Source organism: Lineus longissimus, chromosome 13 (assembly GCF_910592395.1).
Source record: "Lineus longissimus chromosome 13, tnLinLong1.2, whole genome shotgun sequence".
NCBI classification, from domain to species: Eukaryota; Metazoa; Nemertea; class Pilidiophora; order Heteronemertea; family Lineidae; genus Lineus; species Lineus longissimus.
This window is the reverse complement of record NC_088320.1, coordinates 16277302-16303415: the sequence shown is the minus strand read 5'-3', so window position 1 is coordinate 16303415 and position 26114 is coordinate 16277302. Positions and strand designations below refer to the sequence as shown.

At 41.0% G+C, this 26114-nt stretch overlaps 1 protein-coding gene across 2 annotated transcripts in view; it reads left to right on the top strand.

The window, feature by feature from the left end:
- The first annotated feature begins 2281 nt into the window (after positions 1-2281).
- The window catches only part of LOC135497774 (calcium-activated chloride channel regulator 1-like), a 30087-nt gene continuing 6254 nt past the window's right edge, over positions 2282-26114 (top strand). Inside the window, exons 1-10 of one of the 2 annotated variants that reach the window (XM_064787658.1) lie at positions 2282-2491; positions 13604-13901; positions 16739-16844; positions 17852-18011; positions 19137-19275; positions 20033-20148; positions 20981-21205; positions 22923-23237; positions 23755-23991; positions 24506-24685. In XM_064787658.1, the coding sequence (XP_064643728.1) occupies positions 2318-2491; positions 13604-13901; positions 16739-16844; positions 17852-18011; positions 19137-19275; positions 20033-20148; positions 20981-21205; positions 22923-23237; positions 23755-23991; positions 24506-24685 (1950 nt within the window). In that variant the 5' untranslated portion in view covers positions 2282-2317. The remainder of the gene's footprint in view (positions 2492-13603; positions 13902-16738; positions 16845-17851; positions 18012-19136; positions 19276-20032; positions 20149-20980; positions 21206-22922; positions 23238-23754; positions 23992-24505; positions 24686-26114) is intronic. The other variant, XM_064787659.1, reaches the window with a different exon arrangement.

Genomic DNA, 26114 nt, shown 5'->3' with positions numbered 1-26114 from the left:
CATTAGATCAGAATTCCTGGAATAGGCCATCTAAAATTATGCTTCGCCTGCATCCATTGTTTACAATGAAAAAGGCCATGGGTTCACTTTTACTGGCCTCATGTAAGTCGACAGTGTGAGAAAGTGGGTCAGTTAAAACCTGCTCTTCACCAGCTAAGGGTTGATACCAAACCCCACCATTTTAGCTCAAACGTTATTAGAATGGGTGAGTCGGTCATGAAAGCAAGTTATAAAATAATCATAAGTTAAAGTTAAGGCCGGGTCTATTTGGCAAGCCACTCGCCGAACAGGCATCTTTTTTTGTCCTGTTTGGAGAGCCGCTTGCCCATCAGCACTAAAAAGCCACCCTGTTCGGCCAGCCGGGCTTGCCAAACAGAGCAAAATTTCTTTCCTGTTTGGCAAGCCGATGAATAAACCACGCCTACTCATGAATATGCATAATGGCGTATTGATCTGAAAATGGTCTGTTACTGCGGTTTTTCCTTTAGAATAACCAAATTCCTCTGAAGCGAAATGAAAACAGTGAAGCTTGTCTCTTGATATTCATCAAGAGCTTTCTCCAAATCTTCAAAAGAGCCATACGAAGCCCCCACGCGCAACTTTTCTACTGACGAAATCGGCAAAGGTGGCGAGGGCTCCGCCATTTTTTCCCTTCTCCCTTTCCAGCCTCACTTACTTGAGCCTCTCCAGCGCATTACTAACTTATGAATATTAATGAGCCCTTGGGCATTTATAAATATTAATGAGTTCGGCTCTCCATTCAGGACAAAAAAGTCGCTGTTTGGTAAGCCGGGCTTGCCAAGTAGTCACCTCCTAAGGTTTTACACTCATCAGTTCAAATCTACTAATCCTAAGTTTAAAAGTTTGATTCCAAACAAGATTACCTTAGCCTTACAGGTATAAGTAGGTCAGTGGGTCACGAAAATGGGTCAGCTTAGAGAGAATCAGCAGCTACACAAGTAATTATTAAGACCAGCTGAACGTAGTAAATATAACTAAATTGGTGATTACCTCTTATGCTGTTCATTGACTGGAGTCGGTAATGTTATGCAACGTTATGCCATGTTACCTAGATGGCCCGCTGACATAATCAACTAACAGGGGATCTCGAAACTGCTGACTTTTATTAATGGAAGCTTATTCCCGCCTTAGGTTTTAACCGGGCCGTTCAAAACCCCACATTTTTATAAGCGTTTCGCTACAGGTTTCCTTTAAGCCTATTCACCATGAGCCAAACGTTGATACCACACACGACTATCTTATCTAATGGTAAGCCCAATCACTAGATCATGAAGGTTACAGTTCACTGCCCGCGGTGTGATATAAACAAACATTTAAAAAACTGTATACTTTCCTTTAAGTCATAAGGTCACCAAAAGTAGTGCTTAATGCACCAGGTATGCCATTAACATTTAAGCTTTAGGATTGTCAAACTCTTGCAACAGAGTGTGAGACCTCTTGGCCTCTAGTTAACCATCTTTCCAGTGTTGCGCAGTTTCTATAAAGATAACAGTTCAGAGTGACAGTCTCGCACCGCTTCTGATACTAGCATCCCGCGAAGTTACTATTTATAGCTCACAAGGTCATTTGCATAAGATATTGATGACGTTTTAGTCACGTGACAGTCGGACATCAACACTTATTTCTACGTATTTGAGCTTATTTCAAAGTCAATTATCTTTGACCCTGCATTGTTTTTAGCATGAATGATACCATAGAGTCAGAGAGAGAAATATTCAGAACAATTATGTAGTATTTCCAACACTCGGACATGTGTCAGATTGAATCTGACTGCCCTAGTTAGAAAGCCTGAATCCATTACGAAACCGCATGTTTGTCCGACATTGCCTGTAATTCAGCGATGGGGAAATAAAGGGCAGCAGGTGCAGTGACGTCATCTTCGCGGAATGCTATTGAGTACATGACTAGAGATCGCCAACTCAATGGCCACTGTGCGAGACCATTTCGAGGAAATTCAGGTGGGGTTGACAATGACGTCGGAAATTGTGGGTATGCAAGAGATGAATTGTTTAGAAACATAGAAAGGATAACCAATTGCACATTATCTCAACCGATTATGAGAGAGGTCCTAAGTTTAAAATGATTGGTGCGATATGTATGAGTATGAGCCTATCAGGTTGGCTTACTGTATTTTCCCACTTTCCCACTTCCCCCTTTACTGGGTTTTCCCCCATTCATTGCGTTAAGCGTAATATTGCGCTGGATACAGTAAGGATGCAATGTCTGTCTGCGTGTGACAGACTAGATATCTATAATCACAGGATAGCTATATTCAGCTATTGATGTAATTCGTTGCATGAGATTTGATACGATGAATATCTTCGTGGGTACGATTTTGTTGTTTCTCTATCTGGAGGAATTTTATGTTCATCCGGCTGAAATCATTCTCAAAAACAATGGCTACGAGAACGTGCTGGTTGCTATATCGGATGCTGTGCAGGAAGACTCCCGGATAATTGAGAGAATAAAGGTAGAGTGTCTTCAGAAGCATTCACAAATTATAACAAGGAAGTGACTAACTGACAGCCAGAGAGATTTTGTGCGCAGTTGCTCAGATTGGTTCAGGCCCCCCCCCCCCCGTCAATTAACCCCTGTTTAATAGCATTCCGCGAAGATGACGTCACTGCAGCTGCTGCCCTCTATTTCCCCATCGCTGAGTTACAGGCAATGTCGGACAAACATGCGGTTTTGTAATGGATTCAGGCTTTCTAACTAGGGCAGTTAGATTCAATCTGGCACATGTCCGAGTGTTGGAAATACTACATAATTGTTCTGAATATTTCTCTCTCTGACTCTATGGTGTCATTCATGCTAAAAACAATGCAGGGTCAAAGATAATTGACTTTGAAATAAGCTCAAATGCGTAGAAATAAGTGTCGATGTCCGACTGTCACGTGACTAAAACGTCATCAATATCTTATGCAAATGACCTTGTGAGCTATAAATAGAAATTTCGCGGAATGCTATTGCCCCTTTTGAAAAAGATCCCTTTGGAGCTTAACTCTTTTTTTACAATGGTGTTTTCTCCTCAGTCCTGTGCAAACCCATCTAAGAGAAGCTTTCGACCAGTCGTATCCATTTTTCGTAATTGTCTGTTGCTATGACTACAAGGGATCTTTAACCACTGAATGATGGATTCGATGAAACTCAAAGATTCCTTGAATCATTTTGGGGAAAGTGATCTTTCACTACCGTGAAATGTGTAATTAATTAACGGATGAACTCATGAAGTGTTTCTAGATGCAATACTGTTGGGGAAGATTTTACGGTAAATTTTACTGGGGCGGGGGGGGGGATTTTACTTGGGCCAATCTTAAAGTGGGGCAATTTTCCGGGAGGCAATTGTCCGGGGGGGGGGGGGGTTTGGTGTTGTACTGAAACCATTCAGTAAAATAGAGCCAGGAGAAATGTATCAAAATTCAAAAGTCAACGCCGATCGCAGGTGTTCAACCTCGTTGCCTGTTTTGGCAAAAGTCCAACTAATGCAAGTGTAGTGCATTTTTAGAATCCGCTGAATGGGCCCAAGGTTGCAGGCTGCCGGATTCTCCTGCAGTTGCCGAGTCGAGGCTACTTGCCTAGGCTACAGCCTCTGACGCGGAAATGTCAAGGGGGGGGGGGGGGGGGGGGGGGGGGGTTTAGCAATCTCAAAACATTGAGGGTCAAGATGACTGTACATTGTCTAGTTTGCAAGTCCCGATTATTACAGTCCAAGTCATAAGTGATATCCGCCCTGCTTCGCGTCAGTGACGGGCAACGGACGCGCTAGTTGCGCGTCGAGATACGCATGACGCACAAGTGACGCACTTATCTCTCTGGTTCGCGTAGATTATGTTTCAAGAGCCATTGATCCCGATTCGGATTTTGTTATATCTTCCCTAAAGATCGTCCATTGTTCCCGACCGAGCATGAGCCTAATTCCTCAACAACAGCAAGGAGGCTAGCAGCCCTCTCTATTGAATTACCCTCTCTATTACATGCGGTAGACGGTAATAAAGGCACTGGAAAAAAAGGCACTGGTTAAAAAAGGCACTAGGTAAAAAAGGCACTGGAAAAAAGGCACCAGGAAATCTCTAGGTTAAAAATTCATTTGGGGTGCCCCCCCACCGTGCATTTCTATATGTGTAATGTACTATGTGTAATGTGCTTCCAAGTCTTTCTCACCAATAAAACTGCAATGAGACTCATCAAGAATGTTTTGCTAGATGTCAATAGCCACTCTTGTGAAACTATTGTATCTTGTAGAAATAGGTTATTGGTGAGGGAACCCTGAATCTAACTTGATTAAACTACTGGACCAAATCGGATGATCTTTGTATTATTTTTTATAAGGATTCCCTGCCTATCCAAGCTAGTTTTTCTGGTCGGAGGGTACTGAAAATAGGCTGTTTCGTTTTTTTGGACCACCCAGTATTCTGTTGATGTAGAAAAAAACTACACATAGAAATGCACATAGAAATTTTTATTTTTATTTTTTATCTATGTAGTAGAGATTTCTCAGTGATTTCCCATACATTTTTTTTGGTGCCATTTTTTTCCATTGCCTTTTTTTCCAGTGCCTTTTTTACCTAGTGCCTTTTTTCCTGGTGCCTTTTTTCCAGTGCCTTTTTTACCTAGTGCCTTTTTTCCTCGTGCCTTTTTTCCAGTGCCTTTTGTACCTAGTGCCTTTTTTCCGTACCTTTTTTTCCAGTGCCTTTTTTCCAGTGCCTTTTTTCCAGTGCCTTTATTACCTACATTAGACGGTAGACGGTAATAAAGGCACTGGAAAAAAAGGCACTGGAAAAAAAGGTACGGAAAAAAAGGCACTAGGAAAACAAGGCACTGGGTAAAAAAGGCACTAGGGAAAAAAGGCACTGGAAAAAAGGCACTAGGAAATCGCTATACTAGGTCAAAAAGGCACTGGAAAAAAAGGCACCAGGAAATCTCTAGGTTAAAAATTCATTTGGAAAAAATTCATAACTTAAATACTGTTATTGACTATATCCAAATTTGTCAAGTTTATCACAAAAAGATATTTTCATTTATTTGATGTCATCTGAAGGGGAAGTAATTAAGAAGGTAGCAAAATTTTGCAATTTAATGTATGAGTAATGGGTCTAATCTGCTTATAATTATTTTTTTTGGTAGCTTTTGTAAAATGTTCATTATTCATGTTTTGTTCTTTTAATCGTCTTCTATGTTTATTCATAAAAATCCAATGTAAATGTCCTTTTATAAGGAGTAATAAACAATTTGAATTTGAATTTGAATTTGGGGTGCCCCCCCGTGCATTTCTATATGTGTAATGTACTATGTGTAATGTGCTTCCAAGTCTTTCTCACCAATAAAACTGCAATGAGACTCATCAAGAATGTTTTGCTAGATGTCAATAGCCACTCTTGTGAAACTATTGTATCTTGTAGAAATAGGTTATTGGTGAGGGAACCCTGAATCTAACTTGATTAAACTACTGGACCGAATCGGATGATCTTTGTATTATTTTTTATAAGGATTCCCTGCCTATCCCAGCTAGTTTTTCTGGTCGGAGGGTACTGAAAATAGGCTGTTTCGTTTTTTTGGACCACCCAGTATTCTGTTGATGTAGAAAAAAACTACACATAGAAATGCATATAGAAATTTTTATTTTTATTTTTGGCTGACCGTAAGGGGAGTCTATACGATAGCGCTGTGTCCGTCGGCGGCGGCGGTGGCGTCGTCGTTGTCGTCGTCGTCGTCGTCCGTCGTATCCTGTTTCAGAAACAGTGGCACGTTTCTTAACCGCTAGGGCTACGAACTTGAAACTTTGTACACAGCACCCCCTAGGTCAGGTGACCTCTGACACTGAATTTCGGTCCGATCTGATTCTCAACTTAGCAAACAGGGGGCCAAAAGTCGATATCTAAAAAGTGTGATATCTCGCTTATTAGTGACTTGTTTTCGATGAAACTTTTGTTGTAGGTACTCATAGCAAATATACATCTTATATTGTACGGGTTTTTAATTTGATCTACTTTTCAAGGTCACAGAGGTCATGTGGCGTAAATTGGCCGTTAGAGTGTAAACTATGGCACGTTTCTTAACCACTAAAGCTATGAACTTGAAACTTGGTACATATAACCCCCTATATCACATAGCCTCTGCTGCTGAATTTCAGTTTGATCTGATTCTCAACTTTGCCACCAGGGGGCCAAAGTGGAAATCTAAAAAGTGTGATATCTCGCTTATAAGTGACTTGTTTTCGATAAAATGGTAGGTACTCTTAGGAAGAATACATCACATATCTTACGGGTTTTCAATTTGACCTACTTTTCAAGGTCACAGAGGTCAAATGGTGTAAATTGGCCATTTGAGCGTAACTGTGGCACGTTTCTTTACCAATAAAGCTGTGAACTTGAAATTTGGTACACATGACTCCCTACATCATATAACCTCTGACCACGAATTTCGGTCTGATCTGATTCTCGACTTGGCCACCAGGGGCCAAAACTAAAAAAAGTAGTAAAAAGTGCAATATCTCGCTTAATAATGACTTGTTTTCAATTTTATTTTTATGGTAGGTACTTAGAGCAAGGATACATCCCATATCCTATGGGTTTTTGATTTGACCTTATTTTCAAGGTCACAGAGGTCAAATGGTGTGAATTGGCCGTTTGTGTGTAACTATGGCACGTTTCTTAACCACTAAAGCTATGAACTTTAAACTTGGTACACATGACCCCCTTGGTCAGATGACCTGTGACACTGATTTTCAGTCCGGTCCGATACTTAACTTGGCCACCAGGGGGCCAAAACCAAAAAATTGAATAGTGCCATATCTCGCTTATTACTGATTAGTTTTTGGTAAAAGTTTTATGGTAGATACTCTTAGCAAGGATACATCACATATGATATGGGTTTTTGATTCGACGTACTTGTCAAGGTCACAGAGGTCAAATGGCGTAAATTGGGCATTTGAGCGTAACTGTGGCACGTTTGTTAACCCCTAAGGCTATGAACTTGAGACTTTGTACAAAGGACCCCCTAGGTCAGCTGGCCTCTGACCCTGAATTTCAGTCCGGTCTTGTTCTCAACTTGGCCACCAGGGGGCCAAAAGTGAAAACCTAGAAAGTGTGATATCTCGCTTATTAGTGATTCGTTTTCAATAACATTTTTATGGTAGGTTCTCCTAGCAAGGATACATCACATATCATATGAGTTTTTGATTTGACCTGCTTTTCAAGGTCACAGAGGTCAAATGGCGTAAATTGCATGTTTCTTAACCACTAAAGTTATGAACTTGAAATTTGGTACACATGACTCCCTACGTCAATGACTCCATTCGTCATGTAACCTCGGACACCGAATTTCGATCTGATCTGGTACTAAACTCGGCCACCAGGAGGCCAAAACTAAACTAGGTAAAAAGTGCAATATCTCGTTTATTAGTGACTCGTTTTTGATGATATTCTTATGGTACTTACTCCAAGCAACGATACATCACATGTCATACCGACTTTGGTTTGACCTATGTACTATACATGTACAATGTTTCTTAACCTGGATGAATTCCAAAGCACCAAATATCTATACGGTGAGCACAATGGCCCCTGGCCGTTTCATTTATCTATGTAGTAGAGATTTCTCAGAGATTTCCCATACATTTTTTGTAGTGCCATTTTTTCCATTGCCTTTTTTTCCAGTGCCTTTTTTACCTAGTGCCTTTTTTTCCAGTGCCTTTTTACCTAGTGCCTTTTTTACCTAGTGCCTTTTTTTCCTAGTGCCTTTTTTACCTAGTGCCTTTTTTCCAGTGCCTTTTTTACCTAGTGCCTTTTTTTCCTAGTGCCTTTTTTACCTAGTGCCTTTTTTCCTAGTGCCTTTTTTACCTAGTGCCTTTTTTTCCTAGTGCCTTTTTTACCTAGTGCCTTTTTTTCCTAGTGCCTTTTTTCCAGTGCCTTTTTTACCTAGTGCTATTTTTTCCGTACTTTTTTTCCAGTGCCTTTTTTCCAGTGCCTTTATTACCTACATTCCTCTGTTGCAACTGATTCCCAAACAAACCTAACATGCCAATGATTCAAACGGTTTAAAATTTTGGATGGGCACACAAAAGTGGGCGGTGTTTACTTACTTAGAAACCCATTGAACACTAACCAGCTGATGTGAGTTAATTTCACTGTATAGTATGAACTCATACATGGGGGCCTTTATCAGAGGTATTGGAAGATATTAAAATCATAACATAAAATCCTAAGCAAAAATGGGCATTTGTCACTATTGAACACATTCTATGGAATTGCAAGTTCCAAAATATGATGGTCATAAAGCACAGTTCATGGGCTGATGTGATTTTTTGAAAAGGCACATGAAATAAAAAAAGGTGATTTTTGCGCCTCTTTTGAAATGTCTATTACATGATGAAGGTATGGAATTAGGTGCATCCAAATACAACTGATACATGACCAACTTGATATACCATACCCTGCTTCAAACCGCTTTCAAATATCTTATTTTATCTCTGCGATGTTTTTAAAAAACGGTGAACATTTACTTCCTGGTAGGACTGTATTTGTATACCCAGCGCAATTAGCACTTAACCTAATTACACCACTCAAACACACCTTTTTAAAAACTTTTGCTTTATTATTGCTGATATTATGTTATATAGGGGACATATCAAACAGTCCCCATACACTAAGAGATTTGTGTCTAAATAAACACGAATTTAATTTTACCTGGAAAAATTTCAAAATTTGTGATAGAGATATATTTGTTGGCGAATTGTTTCGTTCCCAAAAGCGACGCTGCACAATATTTCATCTTTTATTTCTTTAGCGGGGAGGAAATATTCCCGAGATACACAAACTGAACCGCTCATCCCAAGGGTAATCAGGCCAATATTGATAAAATGGACCCACCAAAAGGGCTAAAACGGGGGGTCCTTACGGAAAAATCATCAGAGCAGAGAAACGTAATGAAAATTTCGCGCGACTTACAATGGCGGCCAAGGCTCACAATAGTGATTTGGACTGTAGATTGTTGCAGCACATTCCGCCAAGTTTTCGATTTTAGATGTCGGCTAACTGCTTCCTTGCAGAACCTTGACAAATAGCTTAATGTTCCCTCCTTCAAAATGTGGTTTTCTAGCACAAATGTATGCATCAATTGTGAGATTTTAGCATATATGTCATTGTTGTTCGGGAGCTGAGCGACTTTTATCTAACATGCAAGCTACAAATGATTTGAATGTGTTGAGGGAAGCCTACCTGACCATAAAAACTAAATTCTTAAGTTTTTCCAGTGGTGGGTGTAAGAGATAGAGGAGTTAGAATTTTTGTTAATGACTTCATTATTGGACCACAAATAGGAGCTCAGTACAGGTGCACAAACATCAACGTACACGTAAATCATGAACGGTTGGATTTAGACCCTATAGATGTATTACCAACATAATAGAAACAATGTCCCTCTGAGTGAGATAAGCATATTTTAAACGCCTCCTTTTGATATGCTATAGGAAATGACATTTCACATTGGTTTCTATGGAAATAAAGGCAAATCATGGCAAAATATATAAAAAAGTCATTTCCAACCAAACTGCCAATTAAAACGAAAAATAAAATACTTATCTCACTCAGAGGCACCATGTTTCTATATGTTGGTAATACATTTATACATTTATCCATTTATTTATACATAAATCCAACTGTTCACGATTTACGTGTACATTGATGCTTGTGCTCCTGGTCAGTGCTCCCATTCGTAATCCAATGATGATTCTAATCCCCAACGCTGGAAAAACGTAAGAATTTGGTCAGGTAAGCGTACTCGACCCAACAGCACATTCAAATCATTTGTAGCCTGTTTGTTAAATAAGAGTCGATCAGCTCTCGGATAATGTCTTTTGACGACATAAATAATTTGAAACTGCGCAATGACTTGCACGAGCTTTAGCTGGAGGCCAAATGGTCTGACACTCTACTGCAAGAAACTGATAATCCGTTAACTTAAAGTAAAAGTCGGCTTCTTATTGCAGTATTTTGTTCTTCTTCTGGTTCATTAGTAAACTATTTTTCTGAACGTGTTTGATGCATTTCCATATTTTTCAACTTTTAGATGAGTAGAATGAACGCGTTATTCGTTATTTTCAGTATGCGCAAGTCCTGGCGGGAAATACCTTTCCTGCTACGTGGATGCTTGCCGAGATCCGAGTTCACGTCACCCCTCTCCGTCAAGGGGTAGATCCTAGCTCCAGGAAATGCCTTACTAGTGCATTGTTTCACGTGGAAAGAGACGATGCGTGGAGAGCTATCTCTGGTCAAAACGGAGTCAACATCGGAAAAGCGCGATAATTCAGTCCGATTTTTAATTTTTCTTTTTTGTGCAATTTGTTGATGGAAACTATTTATATATGTAGAAAGAAGGTGACTGGGCAGCCAAACATCGGTTTATACGTATTGCCCTTTATAATGCCAATGGTCCTTTTTAATTCTATTGGTCTCCTTGGTTGCTGTACGTTGTTATTTGGTTGGCCATATGACTCATTGTTTAGTAGTTAAAGACCAGCATGTTTATCACATGTCGTTATATGTGTGATCAATACCGAGAATGTCATAAGGATGAATTACAGATAACCCACTTTCGTGTCCAACTGACACACTTAAAGACGTTTAGAGCTGAGTCTATTACCAGAGAGATGGCGGCAAGGGCAACCACGTGCGCTGGTAATGTACCAGAGCCTTTCAAATTAATTTGAAAGTCTCTGCTGGTACTGAGAATTATCAGGGCAACCATATATCAATCAGCTGACTTCAGCTCGGGCTAAAAACAGCATATCATGGTAGCCCCATATAGTCTGGTCAGAGATATGAGACAAGACCACTAATGAATATTCATAGGTTGGAGGGTCCAGGCCTATCAATTAGACGAGTGCATGTTTTTAACTCTCAAGTACATATTTGGAGAGGTATTGAAAAAATATTTGCTGTGGCAAGTCTGCAGATATAAATAAATTGTTTGGTAAAAAATTAATTTTGAATTTTGACAACCTGGCCATCGGGGTGATTCAAATTTGGAGTGAAAATGGCCGAAATAGGTAAAAATGTCCACTTGTGTCAAATTTGTCAATTTAAAAAAAAATTCCGTGGTCAACTACCAGTTTAAATCGCACCAGTTACTCCCGAGACTCACCCGTATATCATATCCGAATTTCAGTTTCACAACCCCACGCAGTATTTGGTGGCGGGCATTTGAAATAACTGGAAATGGCTTGGAAAATCAATTGTGGTCTTGTCGCATATTCGGTGTAGAAGAGCTTTGGGTTTCAATCTATCTCGACAGTCTAATCTACAGTGTGTATTTCTGATGAGTTCCTATTTAAGACCGCCACACACTCACAGTGTGGCAGTCTTTCTTATTTTTACTGCTCTTGTATCTCTCTATCTCCCGCCACAGGCATCTTCACATACGAAAACCTTCCGCTTTAAACAAAGTGATTTTGAGGGGTTTTATGCGCACTATATCGGTAGCGTATGGAAAACTGCTGTGTGATCAAGTTTGTTGGTGCAAACGATGGTTTTAAGCGAGTTTAGTTTTGGCCCTTGAACAATTTTAATCGGCTCAAAATGGTAATGTATTAACTTTAGTAATATTAAACAAGGTTACCTTACAGCAAACTCGAAGATCTTGAGTAAATCGCCACATTTACGGAAATTTTCAGACATAAATGCCGCGTACATTAGTGTTCATCGATGCAGTATATATACGTGCCATGGAAGCCATTTCTGCCTTGAACGTATATGATAAAAGGCAGGTTTTGCAGTCCGTATGAATGATAACGAACGAATGTCAGTATTTTCATGTCATGTGCAAATTCATTTTAGTTTTACATCGAAGGTCATCATTGATGCGTAGTTTTAGGTGGAATCGTATGAACGAAATCGTCAATAATATTGGGTGGATAAAAGATCCGAACTTTAACCGGCCTTATCTTTAAAGCAATTACTTATTTTTAGTTGGAATTGTGATCGTTACGAATGGTATCGTATTATGTGTATGGCGTAAATTACAACCTCTTCTGCCAACCAAGTAAAATCATGTACTATTTTGGCAAAGGGGAATTTCCCCCATGACATTCTAAGGTCAAACACACAGTGCTAGCCAATATAATTAACTGGCTTAATCATGAAGTTTTATATCTCTGCAAATTAATGCAGTCGGTTTATAAAGGGTTGGTCACAAACAAAACATGTCTTACAATAATAAATGTTGTCATCGAATTAGCTGCTTTGGAAACAATGTCCCGATCATCATACCCGGGTCATTCAAAGAAAATCCTTGTTTTAGGACCGAAATATATGGTACTCTGTAATTTGGAGCTCTTCGTAACACTTGCAAACTTGCCTATTGGAAAAGCGCTAGTTGAACAAAAACAATAGACACGATGTTAATTAACGTTGAGGTTAATGCTAATGGTACCTTGAGGGAGAATGCCGTGATAATTTGTAGAATCCGCTAGATTACCTCTACAGCTGTTGCCTACATGCTTTATGCTCACCGTATGCATTGTTGCATTCCACATGCTTTAAATTGGTACTAGCTATATGCACTGGTTGCCGACAGTCTGGGATTGCCCACTATCTGCTTCGCTGCCTACCATCTGCTCTATGTGTACCACCCTGTATGTGTTGCTGTCCACCATCTGCATCCTACTCTCCATCTGTACTCGTGTTCACCAGCTGTCCCTTTGCCTACCATATTTCCTCTTCTCCACCATCTGTACTGTTACTCTCCAACTGTACTCGTGTTCACCAGCTGTCCCTTTGCCGACCATATTTCCTCTTCTCCACCATCTGTACTGTTACTCTCCAACTGTACTCGTGTTCACCAGCTGTCCCTTTGCCTACCATATTTCCTCTTCTCCACCATCTGTACTGTTACTCTCCAACTGTACTCGTGTTCACCAGCTGTCCCTTTGCCTACCATATTTCCTCTTCTCCACCATCTGTACTGTTACTCTCCATCTGTACTCGTGTTCACCAGCTGTCCCTTTGTCTACCATATTTCCTCTTCTCCACCATCTGTACTCTTACTCTCCATCTGTACTCGTGTTCACCAGCTGTCCCTTTGTCTACCATATTTCCTCTTCTCCACCATCTGTACTCTTACTCTCCATCTGTACTCGTGTTCACCAGCTGTCCTGTTGCCTACCATATTTCCTCTTCTCCACCATCTGTACTCTTACTCTCCATTTGTACTCGTGTTCACCAGCTGTCCTGTTGCCTACCATATTTCCTCTTCCCCACCATCTGTACTGTTGCCGACCCTCTTTCCATCAAATTATGTCATGTTGCCGATCTTTACTCTCTCAAACCATTTGTATTGTTACCGACCATCTGCAGTTTGCCGACATTTTTTCCTGTTGCCTGCCATCGGTATTCTTGTCCACCATCTGCATATTAGTTGCCTACCATCATTATTCGTTTTCACCATTTGTCTGATGCCAACAGTATTAAATAGTTTGCTCTTTCCGACTATCTGCACTGTTGCCTATCCACTATTTGCTCTTTCCTACAATCTGTATAGTTACTCGCCATCTAGTGCACGGTTGTCCACATTTTACCTTGTTTTTCAGGCGATATTTACCGAGGGGTCCAGTAACATGTTCCGAGCTACTCGCTACAGGGCCTATTTCCGCAGCATTACCATTCTTGTGCCAGCTACGTGGATGAGAAAACCGGAGTATGAAGCACCAAGCAATGATGAGACCTTCACAAAAGCTGCCATCCGCGTTGACCAACGAAACCCTAAAAAAGGGGACGTCCCGTATACCATGCAGTATGCCTTGTGTGGCGAGCAGGCTAAGTACATCCACCTGACGCGCAGGTTCCTCACCGATGTAGAATTCGCTACAAAGAAGTTTGGCCCGCCAGGTAAGTTATCAACGATTTATCCTGAACCACATGAGAAGCACTGACAGGAACCTTTATGGAGTATGGCAAATAAGGCAAGTAGACGATGACATCCGCCGGATGTCACGCCAATTAAAATGTGGGCGTCCTCTTGACCCGGCGTTAGCCGGCCGGCGTCCGATCCGAGCCGTTAGTCTATAGCGGCTTCATCCGATAAGTCGTACACCAACATAAACGATTACGGTATTTGTAAAATACTTGTTGAACAGAAAAGATGCATTATGCCATGCCAATCAACTTTGAAGGTTAATGCCAATGCGAATGCCAAGATAACTTTAATGTGAATACAAAGGTAATTTGCATTGTGTATAACTGCATTTCTCCTTCACGAATTACGAACGGGGTATATAGCTTTTTGGCAGGATTTGTAGCTACCCGACTCCGGATCCGAGTTCGACAGTCCGAAAGTGCCAGGCCAGGATACATCATTTAATTTGACAGGCGAGGTATTCAGTGAAATGGGCCTGATTCAATTTTGTAATACGTAAAATAATGCCGCTTTGATGAAGGTGGGTCAGTATAGGCAACTACACGCTGGTCAAATTGAGATGTTGGTTTTCTTCCAATAACCATCATGTCTGTATGATCTGTATTACTGTAGAACAGTTACAGAACATTCTCCTCGTTTGTCTTGCTGGAACAGTCCTGATCCATCGGTACTGTTCAACAATTCTAAAGGTCTGAACTATTCTTGAACTGTTCCAATCGACAGCCAACACCATGGCAGTGAGGAATGACCGCATCACCTCAGAAGAGATACAGGCTTATGAGGCAACCTTTGCCAACTTCGTCAAAGATATTATTGAATGCATCGACTGTAAATCCCGTTAACGTCCAAAAAACCTCGGCTTCTGGACCAGAAATTGAACAACATCTCTCCCAATTCTTGGTGTATAAAAACGTCCGAATGATCCGCTGAAAATATCCCTAACTGATTCATTCCCATTGACAAGGGCAGCAATCAAAATTGTCATGTCGGATAACACCTGAAAAATTACTTCAAACCCAATGGCCTACAGACTGGCATATCCATTTTGCAAACCTGCGGGTAGACTACATTCCTTTGCAATTCAGTTCTTCTTCTTCTTCTTCTTCAGCGTTCGCTCTGCACTTGGAGGGGTCATTCTCCATGGAGTAATCCTCCTCCAAGGCGGGATGAGCGTATCCTGCGTGCCACGGTTAGGCGCCAATTGGGTTTATTGGCCTAGTGGTCCGACTTTGGCGAGAGATAGAGTTCACGCAAGCTACTCATGTGTCTCACTTGGTGGGGTCTTAGCTTGCCCTGGCATAGACACCAGGTACAAGGAACCTCGGTTTTGAGTCTCATTCGAAGGACTGTGAAGAGCCAGGAATTTTAGTTCCTTGAAAGCCACGCCGTTTCATCCAGACATACGATCCTGGGTTCTCCCCGGGATCGAACCCGGGCCCTATTGCGTGGTGGCCAGCAGTGTAACCACTAGGCCATGAGGCTCCTTAAATTCAGCTCCTGCAATTCAGTTGAGGGGAGATTGGGGGAGATTGGGGTATTTGTAGCCCCTACCTATGATATTGATTGATATCCTCATGCAATGCTGCAGCAGCTGGAGCTACAAATAAACAGGGGCTACAAATACCCCATTCTACCTTACATTTTGTTGGCATATCTCTGGACATTTATAACCATAAACTGCAATGAAAAAGACATCACCTAACTTAAACAACAGTGACATATAATCAGACATGTGCCTATATCATGTTGACACGACGGGTCTGTTCTCTTCAAAGGACAATTGTAATCCCATGAAGGTAAATGGTTACCTTGAAGTGAAAGTGTATTTGAATAGAATCGACTTCAGGATGAAGATTCTAACAACGATATCATTATTCTGCTTCCGGATCGATAGGTTTGTTGCACTAACTTCATGCAACATTATACCCCTGACTTAAAGCTAATTTCGCAGGAGCAATGCAGTGCCCTTAACGCGCCTCAGTCGGTCTCAAAGCATTAGTTGCATCGTCAATTCATACTCGATTTTCTTAACAGAACCCTATTACGGGCCCTATTGTCAGCATGTTCATTGTTTATTTATTTATTCGTATACATGCGGTACATTTACAATGAGGAGTGCAGGTGCAGGCAGCAAAGACTTTGGACAATGTGCGAGGTATACTAACTAAAATTAAGTTACAGACTACGATATCATCTGCCACATCTAAAGAATACGCATGCAGTTTATTTATTGGCCGGGTCTATTTGGCAAGCCGCTCGCCGAACAGGCATCTTTTTTGTCCTGTTTGGAGAGCCGCTTGCCAAACAGCACTAAAAAGCCACCCTGTTCGGCCAGCCGGGCTTGCCAAACAGGTAAAAATCTACCCTGTTTGGCAAGCTGGAGACTTTACTTTAACATTAATGAGTTCGGCTCTCCATTCAGGACAAGAAAAAGTCGCTGTTTGGTAAGCCGGGCTTGCCAAGTAGTCACTTCCTTATTTATCATTGCATTGATAACCTTTAAGGAGAAGAATGAGAAGTCCCTTGAGTCTCTTTTAGCGTCATTATGTCACTTACTACATCTGCAGTTAGACCACCGAATCTATCTAGCTAACTGATTTGCGCCGGACTTTTAAACAGGAAAGGAGAAGATTCATTTTTACCGCCCGAGAAAATGAAAAAAGTAGGCTGAATCGCTGGCCGTGAGAAATCCCATTTAGGCATGTCGTGATGCAGTGGTGAACTGGTCGCGATGCAGTGGTAAATGGAGTGATATCACGTTCATAGATTCCGTGCATTCATGAAACCGTATTCTAATCTTCCTTTCTAGGTAAAACTCTTGTCCACGAATGGGGCCATTTCCGCTGGGGTTTGTTTGACGAATACCCTACTTCAACCCACTACTATATTGAAGACGGAGAGTACCACGAAACTCAGTAAGTTGATCATGACATCGCGCTTCTCAAGTTCATGCTCCAAATACATACAAGTGCCTGTACACCAATGGCCCATGCCGTTAGTAAAAAATTCGAAAATTGTAGATGAATTTGAAAATCTCCAAATGCGTAAATATGTATCTATATACTGATTAGAAACTTCAACATTGCCGTTGACAGATATACAATATACTCTAAGTTTCAGCAACAACGTCGCATTCACATTAACTGCGCAACGGAATTGTATAAAATTGTATTTCTTTCTTACTGGCCCACCATCAAATACGAAAGGCGTACAACTTTAAGAACATATTGTTGTGGTTTGCAACCGAAGCTGGATGATTCGAGCATGTTTACGAACTCAGTGTAGACAGTTAACTGGAGTAATTCAAATTGATTTGCCTGTTCTTGGCCCTATGTGTCCCGGGTTGTTTGTGTCCCAAAGTGTTGGCGAGGGTTAACGTGAGCAGCGCAGTTCTTATGCAAGTATCAATTCGTGTCTTGTACCCCCCCTCCTCAAGGGTACGACACCTTATCACCCTATAACGACATCTTAATGCTCAAGCATCACCCTTTTTTCACCAAGGCTACTTTTTCTTTCGTCAAGACATCACCATCAACAATATATCAGTTGTCACCATCATATAAAGTAACCGGACTAATTTTACTGGGTAAGGCTGTATGTTCGACAAGACATCGACACATTAGCATCCTTATTCTTTCCAGCTTCGCCAAATTTTCACTGAAGGAAATATAAACACTACTCAAGCATCGGCAAAGATTAGTGGTGATAGCTCAACTACCCTTGAGGAGGGGGGTACAAGAAACGAATTGATACTTGCATTAGAGTTAACAATTTTGGCTGTTCAAAATTACCCATTGAATGGGATGACGCCAGCGGAGATACATGCAAACAAGGACATGGACCTTTCGATTTTGGTCGAGGCCCCCTTAATTAAGTATTCGCGACCACTAATTTAACTTTCATTAACCACATAATTCGGCAGATGTCCCGGCAGCATTCCCGGTCAGCAGAGGGACAAGGTGACGAAAGGAATTTGCAAGATTGGGCAGACAGGTCTTCCGGACAAGAATTGCCGCTTCGAACCGGATTTGAATCAAAATGTCACTACGGCGTCATACATGTACTTGCCGTTTATAGAGAAAGTAAGTATGGGAGGAGAAGGAGGTCAATGTCTCGAGGTGGTGGAGAGGCCAGTTCTCATTTAGATTTTCAGCATTTACATACTTCCACCCTGGGCTTCTATCCGTGGCGCTTACCATGACATAGAGTCGAGGATCACCAAACAAGATACTGTGCAGGCTCGCCTGCTGGTAGCCTGCGATAATATTTGTGGATGCATCTATGTACAATAATGGGATTGTCACCAGTTCCTACGCAGTGAACGGCAAAAATCTCACCACCCTAGAAATATCAGTTAATCGTCTCATCAACATATGATTTTTCTAATGTGTTTCTTCCAAAGCTAGCTCGTATAGATGCAAACATTAGTATATATTGAATATAAATCAGGCCTATGGTTTGCATTGAATATATTTACGAAATCCCGTGCGTCTGAGGTTGCTCACACCGTTTTAATTTGTAAATAATAATAAAGTTAATAAAGTTAAATTTATAAAGCGCTGTTTCCATTTGAAAATGTTCAAAAGCGCTCCCCACTATAGTTGACAGTCATTAGAAATGTTTTCTGAAAAGCTCAGTTTTTAGAGCCTTCCTGAACTTGTTCAGAGTGTCCTCCTGGCGTAGGCATTGGCCGAGAGAGTTCCAAGCCAATGCGGCCGCTGAGCTGAAAGCTCTCCCGCCAAAACTCGAGCTTTGGAACCGTGGGGTGACGAGAAGGTTCTTGCCCGCAAGTGCACGCTTTAAAACGTAAAACGTTTGTGTATTACCTTCCCAAAGACCTTGACCTTGAAGAAATGTATTGTTATGCTCAAACGATAGCCGACACAAGGACACATACGAATGGGCTCATAAATTGTGTATTTCCAAAATTGTGTATTTTACAAAAAAATGACGCTGTTTACGACTCGTTGCCATGGTAACGGCCATAACTGCTGTCAGGCGTAATTGCCGCATTGCAGACAATCTTTGTCGTGTTCCCAAAGCAATTCTCTATCGATCTTGGCCGCTCGGCAAATTTCATACCAAATTTCCACGGAATTCCATTGGTCGATTTGGCCGTGACGAATATCGTCGATAGACCCAAGAACCACTCTCTGTTTAACTGCAGTGTTTTGGTGATTATGCATGCACTGATTTGTGTATTTTAGATTGACGATTTCTGTGATGATGGTACCCTCGGGGATGACAGTATTGTACACAATAAGAAGGCTCCAAATGAACAGAATTCAAAATGCAATGGCAAGAGCGCTTGGGAGGTGATGCGGCAGAGCGTCGACTTCAAAAACAGTATGTATCTCAACTCTATCGCCGTTGCCATTGTTTTATCGGGTGGCAAATAGCATTTTCGAGAGAACGTGTTTGCTTTATCAAAATTTTGTTTTTATTCATTAGAAAATTTACAAGAGTTTTCTCAAATTTCCGCATGGCGGAAATGGACTTTGCGACGTCGTTTTATCGATCTTTAGGGATGTAGTTTTGCAAGGTGATTCAATCGTGTTGTCTTAGGCGATATCACTGAATGAGTTTGGCGAAATTCAAATCATTGTCGTGCTTGTACGAAAATACATCACCTTATATCGAGGTTCGATTGCTTGCCAACCAGAGAGTGACAAAGTTCTCCGATCCAGTCAGCTTAGAGAAGCTTTTGAACCTTTGGGGTTCGGCTTTGAGGTTGAATTTAGCCCATAAACCAACCGACACGAAACAGTCAGATACTGTAAAACAGTTTTGCCTGTAGAATATTTTAATTAATTTCGCGAATAGGTCGCGCATGCTCACAAAATATTTTTTAGCCAGAATTCTATGTCATTGCCATGTTTCGTAGACAATATAAGGTAGGCCTTGGATGTGTCGGTGTCCACTTCGTGGTAATACCAGAGTCTGGTAATACCCTGCGACATTTGCACGAATCATGATAAGGAGTACAGTTAACAACAATTACAGTAACTGTACACCAACTTCGACATACATGTAAATCGGTCAGAGAAACACATTCAAAAACGAATACTCATCAATGTAGTATGTAACATTTTTGCTATTTCAGACAATAATCCTACAAATGCTAGAAGGGGGTTGAACACCAACCCTAGCTTCAGACTAATTCAGGCTGGTAACTTTACGAAGGTCGTTCTTTTGTTTGATGTATCAGGAAGTATGGCGGTAAGTATTGTGCAAGGCTAGTAATAGACATGGCTAAACCGGGGAAAACTGTGTTTAATCTTGTCAGGGTGTTCTCGGTACAGTGAGTTTGTCAGTTGTACTGATCCTATAACTCTGAATCGACACTATTATGCTAAATCAACATGCAGCGATGGGGAAAATTGATACACGCACCAATGGTATAATACAGATAACGTGCGAGCATGCGTGCATTTGAATGATTTTGGCTGACTGTTGGCGGCAGAAATAGGAAATAGATGTAATTGTACCAACAGTGTGAAAGTACGGCGCGACCTATCAATATCTGAATGCATACCCAATTAATGCAAGATTCAAATGAGCCATGCTCATTTCAAATTTGGGTGCAGATGCGTCGTCGGCGTAAAGAGTGATCATTAGGCAGGTTTTGCAACCTTACATTTTACCTTTACGATTACGATTTGACGCCATCCTGACGCGAAATTTCCTGCCGACATAGGACTTGACGCAATGACGTCATCGACTCTCGTATTAAAGCTTCCCGTACAGCTGAAAATTCTTTGATCTATCACTCAAGTTTGACTACCGCTAAATTATATATGCGCCATGCTTTCTTGAAATTATAGGACCCTACAGGTAATATACTCATATAAGTAAGAATACGTTTCCAATTGAATCCATTGATCACAAGGTATAAGGCTGGGCTTTTACTAAATCATAATTTCACTTACGAGCAGCAAGCGATTTATGCGTAAAAGTATCCCGCAGAGGCTCATAGAAAATGTAATCGTTAACGGAAAACGTTAGCTTGCGAAACCTCGCTATTGTGGGTTTAAAGCATAGTTGTTTCCAGGGAACGCCCATAATAATGATGCAGCAAGCAGCAAACAACTTCATTCAGAATATTATCAAGAACGGCAGTTACGTTGGCATCGTGATATTTTCAAATACAGCAAGGACCAGTCTGGAGATGACTAGGATACAGAGTCGGGCAGACAAACTGAAGGTGGCAAGTTACATTCCAAAAACGACGAATGGAGGAACAGCAATTGGAACTGGAATGCAACATGCTATGAATGTAAGTAAATAACGAGCAACTGACTTTCTATTCGGTTCTGTCGTCAATGGAAGACGTCGGTGCAAAAACTACAAGCGTCTTCTGTGATGGGTGACGCTGAAAGTTTTCCTCAAAAATCCTTTTCTCAATGGGAACGTTAATTTTTTGCATTTAGTCTCATTAATTACCCAGGATTTTTGATCGAAAAATGAACACACTTTACATGTATATAACATAGACTTCTTCACTATATCTGCTACATGTAAAGTATATTTGTAAATGTTATGTCCGTATCGTCTGGGGCCCTGGAGGACAAACTGCTGGTTGGATTCCTTTGAAGTTTCTTTTTATTGATTCTGCGCCACAAAACCAATTGGTGTTTTGTAGTTTTAGAATTCCCAGTGCAGAAATAAAGCATTTTCTTCAACGAAGTCCAATTGTCTTTTTGTGGGGTACCTGGATTGGCCATATTTTGTTTCTGGATAGTTTTGATTCATTCTTGGCACATGTGTAGATGGACACAAACATATAACAATCTGAACATTTTGTCAAGATTAGTCGAGAAATAAACCGTACAGAGCTGAAAATGTCTGAATTCAGTGCACTACGTCACTGTACACAAATGCATGCAAAACAAATCGTTACCCTGGTTACTAAAATGAAAAGATCCTGCTTGGTTTTGAGGTGGCGACCAATAAAAACCAATTTCAAAAGAAATCCGACTTGTAGTTAGCCCTCCAGAGCACCAAACGATCCGGGCATCACATTTACGATTGGACTATGAATGTTATAGTCCTTTTGGGCCGCTGTGCAAAATCTCCTGGGCCAATTTTCAAAGTTTGGTTTTTCTTCAATCTAATTTTGGGACCCAATGAAATTACCAGGTAAGACACCTTCCAAATCAAGTACACAAATTATTTCTAAATAGTGGCGGCTTTTTTCTGATAGTTTTGAACGAAACTTGGCACATTCGAAGATGTACATGAAAAACAAATTATAACCTGAATACTTCATCAATGTTCATCTAAAAGAATGCAGTACAGAAGAGACAATGTCAGAATCAATGCACTATGTCACTGCACGTGAGTACATACATTATCTACAACGATTTGTTTTCGTATAAACCATGCTTACTGAAATATGTAAACCATTTCGGGTCCCAAAAAAGTAATTCTAAGAATCGGCAAATTAGTTTTTGCACAGTGGCCTAAATGGACAGGGCATTTACTTTGGGGATACCTATTAAGTACTTCTTGCATAAAAATCTTGGATTTCACACAAATGCAATGTCTCATTTTGCCTTTATTCTGAATCCCAGTGGTTTTGTCGTCTTCGTTAGCAAATGCTCAGCCTAGCGTAAGCTATGATTCGTTTCTGGTGCTGGCCCATATTTTTCCAAAGGTCTTCAATTTTTTTCTCTGGACGGAAAAGCTGTCCAGTGGATAAAAAATCTCGGAACAAGTTCGCCTACCGCTGGTAGGTCCCACACTTGTACGAGTCTGCATGAATCAGGCAAGACCAAGCTCTTTCGGCGATACCTTACCACGCAAGTCCATCTCCTAGATCTTGCCAAGGGGACATGACGCTGGTACTTGTAGTAATGTGCAAAAGTCGTCAAATACATTACTACCGGTATTTTCATTATGTCATCGACAATATATTATTGAACCAGTAGCTTTAAATTTCAAATTTCAAAGTATACCAGGACCGTGGCTTATGACAACCGATTCTCTTGCAGGTTCTAACATCGACATCTGCTGGTAGAGCTTGGGCTAAGGGTGCTAGTGTCATCCTAATGACTGATGGCCAGAATACTGCTGGTGTAAACCCATTGTCTATGGTCCCCGTGGCCATGGAATTGGGAGTAACCTTCCATACCATCGGATACAGTAAAGCATCTGATCCAGTCCTCGTAGAAATAGCCAAAAGTACGGGCGGGCAGCCCTTCTTCTCTACGAGCAGTGCCACATCAGCAGATCTCTTCACTGCAATGTCTTCAATTGCTGACATCACAAGCAGAGAATCCACGTGGACAGCCAGTTCTTCGGTGTCGGTAAGCGACACTTTACCATAATTATTTGCCGTCTCCCGCTAAAAAGTAGCATGATTGAGTCCACGACCAAGAACAACTAAGTACGATGTTTTGCTGATCGAAATTTCAACGGCATAATCAATGATACTCTTTTTGCAAACGAGGGATTTAGCGGCCTTCAGTTCTCATAGCAACGTGAAGACAATAATGCTTTGAAATATATTGTGGATTCACAAGTTACGCTCAAGCGACCACCTTCTCAAATCTACACGGATTTAATTTTTGCTGCACTTGATGATGTTTTAAAATCACATCGTTTCAGAATGGTAATTTTAAAAGCTTCATGTGGCGCTCACCCCGCCACGCCGAATAGAAAATCCTCAGGTACAGGCCCTGATTCTGAAAAAACAGTAGGGATGACGTTGCGATCTTAGAACTTGTGTGCCAGGATGTGCCACCCATTGACAGATTAGAGAATGTGAAATCATCCCTATCAGAATTTGCCTTCATTATTCAGAGACGTCAGATCATTTTTTAGGTGGCGAGTGTTGCAAACAATGTGGAAAAGACGAAGGGACTGCAAGGTAACTTTGCTATTGACTTCACTATTGGCAAGGACACGACCATCACATTCAACTACTTGTCTAAAAGTGCTGTGGTCGAGGCTCGTATTGAGGCACCCGATGGGTCTGTCATCGACAAGAGCGACATCGCAAATTATCGAGAGGACAGGGATAATCAGATCATTCAGATTGACATTCCTGGAACTGCATTGGTAAGCTTGGCAAGTTTGCTTTGTGGAAAATATCACGCAGGTCTGTCTAATGACCTCCTACAATATATTGCTAGTCACAGCTACATTCAAAATTCGGTATTAGAAAATTTTTACATAATCGTATAGGCCATTTTAGAGGCCAGTTGCTGGAACTGCAGCTCTCTGTTATCTTTCAAGGGACAACTGAAACATTTGCTTTTTAAAGAGGCCTATCAAGCGCTTTGAGCGGCCAGTTAATGGTTGGATACTGCGCTATATAAGACTCGTATTATTATATTATATATGTAGCTAAAGAATCAGCCAGGCGTATATACGACCTGCCTGACGTACATGCATACACAAAAATTATTAGCACAAAACTTTCGCTTGGAATGCATGCAGGAATGATAAAAGGTTTCTTAGATATTGACGACCCAGGTGACGCCCATGGCACAGGCTTGCATCGTCATCCTAATGATAGTGCCAGTGGTTGAACTTTACAAGTATCAGCTTTAAAATAACATTTCCACTTCAGAAAGGTAAATGGGAATACACAGTAAACTCAAACCTTAACACGCCTTGCTTGGTTAACGTACTCTCGAAGCCAATTAGCGTAGGGGAGGATACGGGCCCAATCATTGTTAATTCTTGGTTCGGAGGCGACAACAATACCCTAGCATCTGGTCCAGCCGCACAAACGTCTATATTTGCTCAGGTTGGTACACATAGTAGCCTTTTTGTTTGAAACAAACACAGAATGAAACTTTTTCTCATTTTAGTAAATTTACCTTCGTGATCATCATTATCATCATACCATATTACATCATTAAGATCGTGTTAAGCTTTAAGTAGTCCTCTTGGAAAGTGTGAGTGCATTGCCAAAAGTAGAGCTGTCCGTTAGGACCGTTATATATATCTGATCAAGAAATAGTCGTTTTCTCTCTCAGACCCTCCATTTAATCAACTGGTATATCGGGAGGGGGGGGGGCACGGGTCACATGAGGCTGGCCTCCGCGAATCCTCCACCACGTTATGTCATCTTTTTTGAGCTACCTTGGTTAGGCTTCCTCGTCGTCCCATGGTTTGCTCAACTCTTTAGCGGTCCCAGGGAATCCTCCTCCAATTATAAGGCGGGAAGAGCGTTTTCACATGCCTCTTGGGCTTTTTTAGGCACCAATTTGGTTTATTGGTTTTTTTCTCACTTGGTGGGGTATTTACTGCCCTGGCAAACTCACCAGGAACAACTTCAGAGACACCAGGTACGCCGAGCGAAGACACAGAGTACAAGACGCTTCGGTTTTACGTCCCTCATTTGAAGAAAGAAACAATTGAAAGGGTTGAGTGTCTTGCTCAAGATCACAAAGACGAAACAGCTGTAATTCTTCTGAGAGAACCCACGACCTCCATATTATTAGCCCGGGTATGGCAAGCCAAAGCGGAATTTATTCAAGACTTTAGAATTACTATTCAAGAAGTTAAATATAAGTTCAAGAAGGAAATATATGTTCAAGACTAAAATTTGTTCAACCTTGAATCAAATGTTTTCAACCTTGAATAAGATATGTTCAACCTTGAATCAAATATGTTCAACCTTGAATAAAATATGTCCAACCTTGAACAAAATATATTCAACCTTGCATAAAATATGTCCAACCTTGAACAAAATATATTCAACCTTGCATAAAATATGTCCAACCTTGAACAAAATATATTCAACCTTGAACAAAATATATTCAAGACTCACGTGACCATATTCAAGACTCACGTGACCATATTCAAGACGCACGTGACCACAAAATTGATGACGTAGTTGCTCATGTTTTGATGCTTTACGGACTTTCCCGAACCCGCGTCCGGACTTTCCCGAACCCATGGTACTTGTGTTGCGTTTCGGAGCTCGAATTGTTCGCACGAGGTTTTGACACATGTTTGACAGGTGTTTAGGCTATACAGGCAATCAATCATGTCGTGAAACAGAACGCATCAGAAGTACCACAGATTCTACGTCATCAATTTTGTGGTCACGTGCGTCTTGAATATGGTCACGTGAGTCTTGAATATGGTCACGTGAGTCTTGAATATATTTTGTTCAAGGTTGAATATATTTTGTTCAAGGTTGGACATATTTTATGCAAGGTTGAATA